The sequence below is a fragment of the Rhododendron vialii genome, chromosome 12a (genome assembly GCF_030253575.1).
Source record: "Rhododendron vialii isolate Sample 1 chromosome 12a, ASM3025357v1".
Lineage (NCBI taxonomy): Eukaryota > Viridiplantae > Streptophyta > Magnoliopsida > Ericales > Ericaceae > Rhododendron > Rhododendron vialii.
Genome location: NC_080568.1, coordinates 16,309,464 through 16,321,288, shown reverse-complemented (window position 1 = coordinate 16,321,288; position 11,825 = coordinate 16,309,464). Strand labels below are relative to the sequence as shown.

At 35.1% G+C, this 11,825-nt stretch overlaps 1 protein-coding gene across 2 annotated transcripts; it reads right to left on the bottom strand.

The window, feature by feature from the left end:
* Positions 1-1,942: 1,942 nt before the first annotated feature.
* LOC131311028 (B2 protein-like) lies at positions 1,943-5,790 on the bottom strand. Of its 2 annotated transcripts, XM_058338341.1 has the most exons (3): positions 4,364-5,790; positions 3,056-4,184; positions 1,943-2,968 (listed from the first exon to the last, which is right to left on the bottom strand). In XM_058338341.1, exons 1-2 carry the CDS (start codon positions 4,649-4,651, stop codon positions 4,041-4,043), a joined length of 432 nt encoding a protein of 143 aa, XP_058194324.1. In that variant the 5' UTR covers positions 4,652-5,790; the 3' UTR covers positions 1,943-2,968; positions 3,056-4,040. The 2 variants fall into 2 exon arrangements, with proteins under 2 accessions (XP_058194324.1, XP_058194325.1); XM_058338342.1 differs by lacking the exon at positions 1,943-2,968 and having other exon boundaries at positions 3,986-4,169; positions 4,364-5,043.
* Positions 5,791-11,825: the final 6,035 nt, after the last annotated feature.

Genomic DNA, 11,825 nt, shown 5'->3' with positions numbered 1-11,825 from the left:
GGGATTGTGTAATTTTCAAAATTAACTGTTAAAAAAAGGAAGAAGAAGAAGAAAAAGGTCTCTTGACTATATATTTGGTACGATTATAGTGTCCAGCGAATTCTACAAATAAAACGTTTTATATGACGGTGATTTAATATTAGTACAACGTTAAAAAAAGAAATTAAACGTCGTTATGTCAGTAAGCTCACCGAAGCGCACTAGGCCCTGGTAGTGCATGCAATAACAAAAGACCTTGTACCATTGTCCTTCAATATATTTTTGGTCTCGTTTGATTCGCGAATTAACTGCCAGGAATAGAACTAACTGTACTTAATCCCAAGTAATCCCACGTTTGGTTTCCAAAATGACCATCGGGATTATCAATCCTGGTATTAATTTACTAAATAATCTCGTTAGGTGGGTTTGGGTAGGATTAATAAAGAAGGAATTGTTTTAAAAAATATTCGGATGACATTGGAATTGTTCTCAAAAAGTATTTTCAAAATTATCTTTTGTAAAAATTTATATCGAACAAATGTTTTCAAAAAATTCTTAATAAAAAAACTATTCTCATAATTTTTTTTCGGAAAATGTTTTTCAAAACTATCTTTTTCATAAAATAATTTGCAAAATTGTTTTCAAAACTTTATTTTCTTTCACTAGTTTTTTTCAAAAAATCTTTTTTCAAAACTTTTTTTGAAAGACAAACTGAATTCAAAGACTATTTTTCAAAAAGTAGTTTTTGTAATAAAAAAATTCTTAATAAAACTGTTTTTGAAAAACTATTTTTTTCAAAAAATTGTTTTCAATAGTTTCTTTTTTTATAAAAAAAATTTCAGAAAATTTTTTCAAAAAATAATTTGTTCCTTACTCCCATATGTAATCTTATGCGAATCAGACATGGGATCAGATAGAATTAGAGATAAAATTAATCCAGGACAAATAGTCTATGGACTGAAATCGCAAAACTGTAATCCCATAAATTTTAATCTGCGAAGCAAAGGAGGCCTAGACTTTGAAAGGTCAACAGATTCGGCAGCTTCAAAGGAGATTCAAAGATCATTTAAAAACAAGCACGCCAGGAAAATTGAACTTGTGAATCATACTTTTAAGGGCATAGTTTGAATCTGCCAAATAGATCAGCATCACTGTCTAGAAACAGCAATGAAGACCAAACATAGTGAAGTGAGAAAGTTCAGTTCTTTTCGGTATTCTACTCAGAGATTAGTATAATTGAAAATCAGTATATATGAAGTAGTCAGCTTAGAAAACATTCAGTAACACAATTTAGAAAGTTCATTTTAGTGTCTTTTTATCACGGTCTTTTTTAGTATATTCTCTTATATCTTATTAGATTCGGATTTAATTTTTACGTCATATTGTTCGATTCACAAGTAAAAAGAAATGGACACTGAAAACAAAAGAATGAAGCAACTATTTTTATTCGGATCAAAAAAAGAAAAAAGAAAAAAAGAAGCAACTATTTTTATTGTCTTTAGTCTTATCCCAACTTTCTTTTTTAAACTTCGGTTCATGCTACTAAATGATATTACTGTTTTAATACTACAAATAAAAACAAACTCACCGCAAGTAACAAACATTATTATGAGATGAGATTATACTAGGAGTTCACTAAAGAAGAATCTGGTAGTAATCTATTACGAAGAGGAAGGAGCTAGTGTTAGATTTTCCTCAACATTCTTCGCTTTTTTGATAGGACTTTTTATTACTGAGACGAGATTATACTGCAATTAAGTTCTAGTAGTGTATTGAAGAGCCAATCATAGAGACGAGCATGACCGATGATGTTTTTTCAGGAGGTTGGGGTGTTGAACCAACAACCGCATAAACCTCACAGACAAGACGGATCAATCCACCACTGAATTAGGCACCTTGCTTGCACACAATTGGGGAAGGATGCTGCTGGCAATCCTAATGTAATGTGGGAGGTAAAACAGTCCCATCCAATGTTTAGCAGTGTGAGGCCGTATTGAAACCGGAGTGATATTAGTTATGGGAGTAATGCATATCTATTCAACCAGTCTAAGAATTTCAGCAGAAGATCACATTTGATTCAGTGCCAACTGATTTACATGCATGGACAGAATTTGCAAACACCGAGCAAATATATTTACCAAACGAACAAAGTCAGGGGACACGAAATCTTGTTCAATCAACCAGAATAGTGTAACGAGAAGGATGTCGCCCAAAGTGCGTTGTACCAACCAATTACTGTACTTCAGATGTATCATCACAAGCTGCAAGGATCCTATTATGTTCCTACCCTATAACTACTTGTGGAATTCTATTTTCATTCTAATTCCTATTGGAACTTATTTGTCCCTACAAACTTCTTTCGTTTACACTCATGCCTAAACTAGAATAATAAAGATGCTTCCCTTCCCCAATTTCCTTCAAAAAACACTTCCTCAATACGTAGAGATTTCAGCACACTTTGGCAATAACCAGTTCTTCAGCACATAACATTGCCAGTTTCAATATTGACAAGAGAAACCAGCTCAGTATCGCAACCCGACGACGACGTTGGTATGTCTTCAAAGGTTTCGTGTCCACCTCGTTAAAACAGTTGGCTATGGAACCATCTTCCTTTCCCGGCATCAAATCCATGTTGGTCAAGCCCCTTCCTTGCTCTTCACCTTTCCCATCACTGGTGGTCGGGTATGACAGATAATACTATGTCCTTTGGAGGAAACCCAATCTCATTATCACCACTTTTATCACTTCTGGTTGAACCTTCCCAACTTCCACCTTTCTCTTTGCCAGCAGAACTTTCCTGAGGTTGCATCTAAACTTCCGGACACCACCTATGGCGTATTTTATCGTCGACGTCTAACTCGTGTCTAAGAACAAGACTAACCAATCTTCTCTTCTTCTGCCTATTTTCAGAAGAACAACCACACACCTCACCATCTTCATGGACTTTGGCCCCAGTTTCATGCCTCCAAGTATTCCAGTTCTTGACATCCTTTCTTTGTACATCTCCCAAACCAGTACTTAAGCGAGAAAACACACTAGATCTGTTTTCCAGGGTTCTATCTCCTATTCCATGTACGACACTTTTAGTTTTCCGATTTGCTTTTTCCCAATTTTTGTGAGACTTTTGCAACTTTTTCATAATTTCATGAATTGATTCAGTCACTTCCGAGTTGTCTTCATTCTTTTCCAAAGAAGCTTTAGACTCAAAATTTAAACGCACTACCTTTTTTGTCTGGAATATCAGAATATAGGCCCTTGACCCTTGGATAGCTGTTACTTTGATGAGCTGGAGAGCTTTCATCACATTGACCTCCATCTGCCTTGTGTACAGAGGATGGCTGAGTTGAATCCCTCACTCCAAAAGACATTGGAAATATACATGCTTCAGCCAAGGACAAATCTTTATGACCATCACAGGTAGCCTCTGAGAAAGCTTGCGCAATCTCTGTTGGTTCGAACTGTTCAGGGGAAGACAAAGGTATGTAATCGCCAAGGCCTGATGAAGTTGTATAAGAAGAGACACCTATGCACTCTGATTCTCTTTCCAATGGGACTGGTTGACATTCAGAAAAACATGAGCTTGCTATTGCATCACTAGAGGGAGTGATATTTTCATGCAAAGAGGTAAAAAGGTTGCTGGTTCCAGTGGGCTTAAAATGAGAAGTCCTTTCATTCAGTGTCTGGGGAACATCCACTAATTTAGTAGCCTGACTTTCAACCACGGAATCCTCTGTAGAATCTAGGGAGGTATATACTTTAACCGTAGCATTAGAGTGCCTTTTTCTTGACTTGCTTTTTGCTCAAAGATTTCTGAATATAACCGTTGTAGAGTGAAATAAGAAGAGTAGCCTTTCAACATGTAAAGAACGGGGAAAATGACGGCCCAGGACATGTTTTGATAATTAATACCCGCCAAGGACATGCTGAGAACAATTGTTAATGCTGAAATGTCTTTGGCAGGTATTATTTATCAAAACACATCCTTGGCCGTCATTTCCCCAGAACAAGGGCATGAACCTTTACCAAACTAATATGCTTAGATTCTAATTAAAGAGATGTGATTAAGATAAAACCTGATATTTAGACAGACCAATGTTGAACTTCTGCTCTGTAAAGTAATTCTCTCTAATCGCGTCACAAAAATCAGGTTCAGAAAGTGGACAACAATTCCAAATAACAGTAAAAGAAACCTGGACAGGCAAAACCTGCAGAATTGAGATAAACTAGATTTGAAAAGGGGAAAAAGGTTACAGCTCAAAGCAACAATGTTCATTGCTTCACATTACCTGAAGGTATTATATAACAACTATAAACCAATTGGAAAGCATGAAAGAATGAACCTGGCAAGAAAACAAGATAATATGGTAGAACCAACAAGCATTACCTGTGCACGGAACTTTTTCCCGGTTGAATGATACGCATGGGGTACAATATCCATTCTTCCATCAGACACAGCCCCAAAAACACCATAAAGTTTTTTCTGCTGATACTCAAAAAGAAATAAAATCATTCCAGCTTTGACTTCTTTCACAAACTCAGCAAAAGCATGTGGAAGACCAAATAGTTTTCTCTCAAAACACTCTTTTATTGTACTCCGGTTTGACATGAAGATAGCTCCAAATTCAGGAGCATTTCCACAAGCACTCTTCTTCCTAAAATCATTTGGCGGCATAGCTGTTTTTGTGACAAGGTATCAGTTCAAGGAGAGTGTGTTAACAACGAAGAATCCCAATTAATTATCATACAAGAAACAAGCACACAATAAGAATGAAAACATTGCACGCAAAAATATACTAGTCATTGGAAAGTAAATTTTCTATTTCAAGAAGTGATCATAACAGGAAAAACGTTAATTCATTTATCTCTGCAAATGGAGAAAGTTATAGGCCTCTAAGATATCACATATCGAAATTAGACAGGAAGCTACTAGGATGATACCAAGAAAACCTTTGCACTTCATGGTTGATCCAGGAAAATGAGGTCCCGATTAAAAAAAAAAAGAAAAGGATAATGTGGTCCCAACTAGTAATAAGACAACATAATAGATACGTAGAACTCCTTAAGTAATGTCAAACTGCCAAAGCAACTTATGACAAGGGAGGTGTCAATTCAAATTAAGATGATATCTGCAAGTACTTCAATTAGAGACTTAGAGCTATAGATGATCTAGTTCTTAGCTCTTATGGATCCAGAACCCACTGCACAGCCATTCCCCTTCTAAAAAATGGAATTTAAACTTACTTAAGTTTGATTTTTGGTCACTTCAGCACAACTAACTAAAGAAACCGTGTCTAAGGCCCGAGGTTGGTAGGTCTATTGACCTTTCTTGATGAAGTTGAATGTTCACGTTCTTTCAACTCTGTCAGCAATTGTCAAGTGGTGTTCAACATGATAAGAACTTCAACGTAATTAGGATTTATTTCAACAAAGCAGTTTACGAACAGGAAAATGTCATACTTCTTAAATTTTGATAACGCAGTTAGGAACAGGTGAATGTCATGGACTCATGATCCTTAAAAATCACTAGTGAACTAGAATGCACATAAGTTGACCAAGGATCTTGACTTCAATACTCAAGAGATTTATCAATGCATTACAAAAGTTCCAAAAGAACTATGAAAGGTAGACATAGAACTCAAAATGCAAGAGTAGCTCTGATGGTGATGAAAGGAAAAAATACAACTTTTAACAAAATAAGAGATTACGAAGATGACAGTACAAGTCGAAATAGTTGCGATATATATAAGCACTAGAACACCCATACACATCTTCCGAAGTACCAAAAAAAAAAGCCCTTACACATCTTCCAAAGTACCAGAGAAACAAAAAAGAACACGCATACACATACTCTCTCTCTCTCACATACACACACATACAAACACACACGTGCGCGCAAGCGAGTGCACACGTAGAGAGGAAACTCGATATCAAGCATACGCTGAAGTGGACTTAAAGAAGGCAAGAATAAGGTCGGCCAATAACTATAAACCTATTAAGCTTACCAAATTCCTATTAGAACTGTATGGAAGACACATAGAGAAAACAAAAAATTCAGAAATGAGCAGAGTAAGCAATGCACGTAACTAAGTTCATCTCCAAAGTATAGGAGGGAAAGAAGGTGAATCTCGATCTCTTACGAAAGAAATGATCGAGTGAAGACGGACAAGCTATATTCATTGTACCCAATAAATACAATACAAGGAAAGCCAATATTCCTTCAACACGAGGATAAGAAACCTATTATACCCTGGAAAGAATAAGGGAACTAAGTCGTCCATAACTTACCTAATAATAGACCGTCTAAAATTTAGAATGAAAGTTGTTTGTTACATGCAACCAGAAATTGTAGCTCACTTTCTCAGCGCTCCATCCATGGTTGCAAATCATGAATTAAAAGAGTCTTGTTAAGCAAACAGTCATATGTGTTGTATACGGGGATATTTGACATATTTTCTTTTGGATAACTCAACGTAGTCGGGCCAGCTTTCTCGCAGGTGTCGAGTAATCCATACAAAAACCAATGTCATCAACATTTCCTCAACAATACAAACCAATCTCATGATTCTCATGTATTTCAACTTACCTATTCAAAGGCTATATACGGAGACGGAGTAGTACAAACTTCAAAACGAAACCCACAAATGATATCCTGATATCCAAACTAAACCCATGGAAAATAAGTAAAACGTCAAATCAGAGATGCATCATCGACATAGTATATATATTCGTGTGTGTTTGTGTTTGTGAGAAAAAAGTAGTAGTAGTACTAGTGAGAAATCGGGGAGAAATGGCAATGCTGCTGCTCTTACAATATCCTTTTGCATTTGATTTGATTAATGACGATGCAAACAAATGGCAATGGTGTTGGAGTATAATGCCTGCGTTGATTCCTTCCCTTCCGGAGAAGGGGAATGAGGCAAACCCTAGTACTCTACTCTACTCGAGAAAAAGAAGAGAAACGCTAGTTGCAAAGAAAATGCCCTTAAAGTGTATATAAACTGCTCAGATACACTACTCAGATCCACTGAACAGTTCATATACACTTTAAGAATATTTTTTTTGCCAATTTTTTTTCTCCCAAACACTCACGAACAAAAAAGTACTTGTAAAGAAAGAAGGAGCTCAGGCTGCCTCGGCTTCGGCTGTGATGCCCAAGGCGGTATTGGGGCATCATGCCCCTGTTTTTTCTGAACCCTTGATCTTTTTCTTTTAATCCCAACCATTGGATCCATGCCCCACTCTCTCTCCCTCTAACCTTCTAAACCGGTTACTAAAAACATTAAAAAAAGCCCTAATTTTTTTTTGCGATTCCTCCATCTCCTCATGCGACCACGCCTCACGTCTCTATATCTCCTCCATAGCTCCTCCACAGAGCCCGTTTATGCCACTCTTTCTCCGGTTGATCCCTCACTTTCTCCTCTCGGTACGTCTCTCTATCCTTCGACACCTCTCTCTCTATCTCTCCGTGTGTGTGAAAGGTAACCCATGTAGAATATGTTGGCACCCCGGTGATTCCCCACTAATTGTTTGATTTGCTCTGGGAAAATTTCAAAATAGCCCCCAACTTTTACACCAAAATTTAATTAGACTCTCAATCTTTTAAAAATTTTAATTTTACTCCTAACGTTATATTCCGTTAATCAAAACGCCCCCTTCCGTCCAAATGACTAACGGATTCCGTTAAAGACTCCGTTAAATATCGACCCGATTGAATTTTGATGATCCGAGCCGCTCAATGTTTTCAAAATGTAATTTTAAGGATACTTTGGAAGAAATCAGCAAAAAAAAATGACCGCGAAGGGCTTCATCTGAACAGTTTTTTATTGAATAGTTTAATAAGAAATTGTTCAAATCAAGCATTTTCTGGTCATTTTTTTTGTTAATTTCTCATAGGTACCCTTAAAATCATGTTTTAATCACATTGAGCGACTCGGATCATCGAAATTCAATCGGAAAAGGGAAGGTGCCGACCGAAGCAAAATTCGAACGTCCGGACTTGAACAAAATCCGGATCGATCCACACCTCCCCTTTCCAAATCGAATTTCAATGATCCGAGCCATTCAATATGATTAAAACGTGATTTTAAAGGTACCCGAGTGAAATCAGCAAAAAAAAAAGACCGAAAAGGGTTTGATCTGAACAGTTTTTTATTGAATAGTTCAATAAAAAACTGTTCAGATCAAACCCTTCCCGATCTTTTTTTTTTGCTGATTTCTAGTGAGTAACCTTAAAATCACGTTTTGAACACATTAAGCGGCTCGGATTATTGAAATTCGATCGAGACGCTATTTAACGGAGCTTTTAACGGAATCTGTTAGTCATTCAGACGGAAGGAGGCATTTTGATTAACGGAATATAACATTGGGAGTAAAATTGAAGTTTTTAAAATGTTGGGAGTCTAATTGAATTTTAGTGTAAAGGTTGGGGGCTATTTTGAAATTTTTCCATTTGCTCTCAGGGATTATCTTCTCTTGGGGCAACTGAGGTAGCTATGTCAAAATTTAAAAGTATGGCTTGTGAATCATTGAAACTAATCTACATGTAGTAATTTTTTTTTCTGTTCCTGCCTATCCATTGTGCGACAATATGCTTGAATGAATTTGTTACTGAAGTTACCATTCAAGCACCCAATGGTTGGAGTGGAAAAATTACTTAGTTGTAAGAGAATTTTTACCAACGTAGCTTATAGTTACAAAGAACTTAAACTCCCTTTAGCTTGGTGGTATTGTAGTTGCGATTGGGATTTAGACATGAGCAGATGACCATCATATCGGATTATTTCTTTCACAAACGAATGGCAGATTTGTTGCTTATTAAAAGAGTCGGTGTATGGTAATTTCTCTCCTTTTATTGTTGAATATTCAACATCTGAAGGAATTTTTCTTGATTTGGGCTTTGTTTACTTTGTCCATTTAGGAAACTTCAGCATATAGACGGTCCAATAATTAAAGAGCGAGCTCCTACAGGCGAAGGCTTTCATTGGGCAAGATCAATACCGGTGGTTGGGGAAGCGGTCATTACTTTGGCGGTCCGTTAGTCCTGGGAGTTGTAGATTGTGTTAAATGAATTTATGAATCCTTATGTTGAGTAACATTCTGTGTAGTCCTGGTAGTGGTTGAAACGTTTCTTGTAATACATATTCTTTTTCACACTTGTGTGGAGTAGTTAATTTTATAAGATGAATTGAATACTTACATTGGGAAATAATGGTGGGTGACATTGTGGTTCTTCTTTGTTTTGATGAATGTTGGTAAATGCGATGCCTTGGCTTTTCTTTGTTTTGAATCTTTTGATGAATTTTCTGTTTTGGTTGACCTTGTTGGTGTATTTACTGCTGCTAACTATTAATATATATCAGTGTTGATAAATGGAGAGATATCCTACCATTTTGGTGGGTATTCCATAAATTGAAGGTACTTACCAAGTTAATGAACGTACTTACCGTAAATACTGTATGTATTTACTTGAAATTGAATGTACTAAACATAGACTTGGGAAGAAAATTCTTGGCAACTGAAGCTACTTACCATATCAATAAATATACTTATCACGAATACTGGATGTATTGACTTCAAACTGGACATACTTAACACAGAATGATCTTAGAATGACATCTAAAACAAGCTTTCTTAAGTAGTACGTAGCAAAAATCGTGGTATGATCGCATCAAGAGATAATAGCAGAAATTTTATTGTTTCGTAATAGAGATACTACTCTTTGATATATTGATATAACTAGAGGTATGTATTATCACAAATCACAATATATTTTTCTAATTTATATTGGTAAGTAATTGTTACTAATTAGTAAGTTTGATCATTTTTGTGGTAAGCGTGGCCTTATACTATGGTAAGGATGGTAAGCAAGACTTTAGATTTGTTGCACCAAAGAAGTTGGCAAAAAAGTCTGAATATGTAATAAGTGTATCATTTTCAAAAAGTAAGTACTAGCATAAACCGTGGGATATTCACATCATGAAGTAACAACCGAATGTCATGGTGGTCACAATGATCAGTTGTTGCAGTATGCGTAGCCTTATTTTGCAGTATGCGTAGCCTTATTCTATGGTAAGTGTGACATTAATGATGAGTAAGTATGAATTTATGTAACGTAACTAATGGATCATAATAAAGGTAGTTAAAAAGGTAACTAACATAACAAATTTAATGTCACTTAGTTCTACTTAATTTGTATTACCTTGTAATTAAAGCATAATACCTCAATGATTAATAAAACTAAGTAATGGAATGACCATTATGGATCAATAGTTAGTGGTTACTCATACATTAGCTAATGGTAGCATTCACTCATTGATCACAACCAACACTATTGTTAACTATTACATCTACTAATGACATGATCACTATCAACCTACATTAACCAATTCATTTTAGCCAATTGTATTAATGCTCAACCATTACTATAACGTTAATACAATTGGCCAATGACTCTAGCTACTATAGTCAATTATCACTCATTGAATATGACATGATCACCATCATGTCATCTACTAATGACATGATCACTATCAATCTACATTAACCAATTCATTTTAGCCAATTGTATTAATGCTCAACCATTAATATAGCATTAATACAATTGGCCAATAACTCCGGCTACTATAGTCAATCATTACTAATTGTTACAGTATCACGTTAATCAATTGCAGAAATCATTTCAAATAAATAATTTAAATATAATTAGGAGATTATTAAAATAATATGGTTTATATTTATTATTTTAAAAAAATTGTTATAAGAAACATATATACACAAAGTAAAAATTTAATGGAATATATTAACAACATTAATTGTAAGTTATTCAAAACAATAAATGAATAAATGTTTTCTCAATAATATTTGTAAAATACTTTTTAATTAAAAATAATGTAATAAAATATATTAACAACATGAATCTAAAATCAAGGCAATTTTTGGCTTAAATATTTAGTTTTGAAAATTTTGTTATGAAAAATTTGTTTACAAATTAAATATTATTAAATGAAATTTATATTTTCACCTAATATTTGATAGTCTATTACACAAATGATTAGGAAAATGAAAAAAAGTAGGGTGAATATGACAAAAAGTGGTCTGAACTTATAAATTTTCAATAATTAAAAAAATTCTTGCAAAAAGGTACATTTTTCCGCAAAAAAAATTATTTTCCTGCCAAACCGGCTACCTAGAGAACAAGTTAGAGAGTGGAAGGGCAAAAACGTTGAAGTGTAGTCTTTTATTGTGGTAAGTATACAATATTTTGTAGTAAATGTCAGCATAAACTATGGTAAGTAGAGCCAGTGTTCATGGTAAGTATAATAACGTTTTTTTCTGAAAAAAAAGGCAAAACCACCATACTTTTTGGGAGTGGTTTTGATCCAAGGGCTCAGATTCACCTAAAACTTGATCTAAAGGCCCATATTAAATGGGGGCATCATGCCCCAATACCACATTGGGGCATCATAGAAAAATAAGGCTACTGAGCTCGAAACGGTTGTGTTGTGTGGAATTATTCTTCCACTTTCTTTCTTGGGACATGTGGAGCGCGTGAAAATATCTCAGGCAAGTTACCCGGGTGGGTGAAAAATTAATCGAACCACTTTACACTCTCTTCCTTTTTTTTTCTTTTTCTTTTTTACCGTTTTTTATTGTAGTAGTGTTTGTTTGTAGAGTATTTACGTATATTACTCCCTCCGTTCCTAATTGAGAGAGTTCATTATTTTATTTGGGTTATTCCAAAATAATGGTCCTTTTTCCAAAAAAAGAAGGAGAAACTTGGTGAAGCAGGTAGAATATAGGGATAATGGTGAAAATGATAGACATTAAATTTGAATGTAGATGTAATC

Coding starts and splice junctions, on each gene's coding strand:
- LOC131311028 (XM_058338341.1), bottom strand. CDS start 4,651: ATGCCGCCAAATGATTTTAGGAAGAAGAGTGCTTGTGGAAATGCTCCT. Junction 4,185..4,363: donor GGAAAAAGTTCCGTGCACAG/GTAATGCTTGTT, acceptor TCAATTCTGCAG/GTTTTGCCTGTCCAGGTTTC.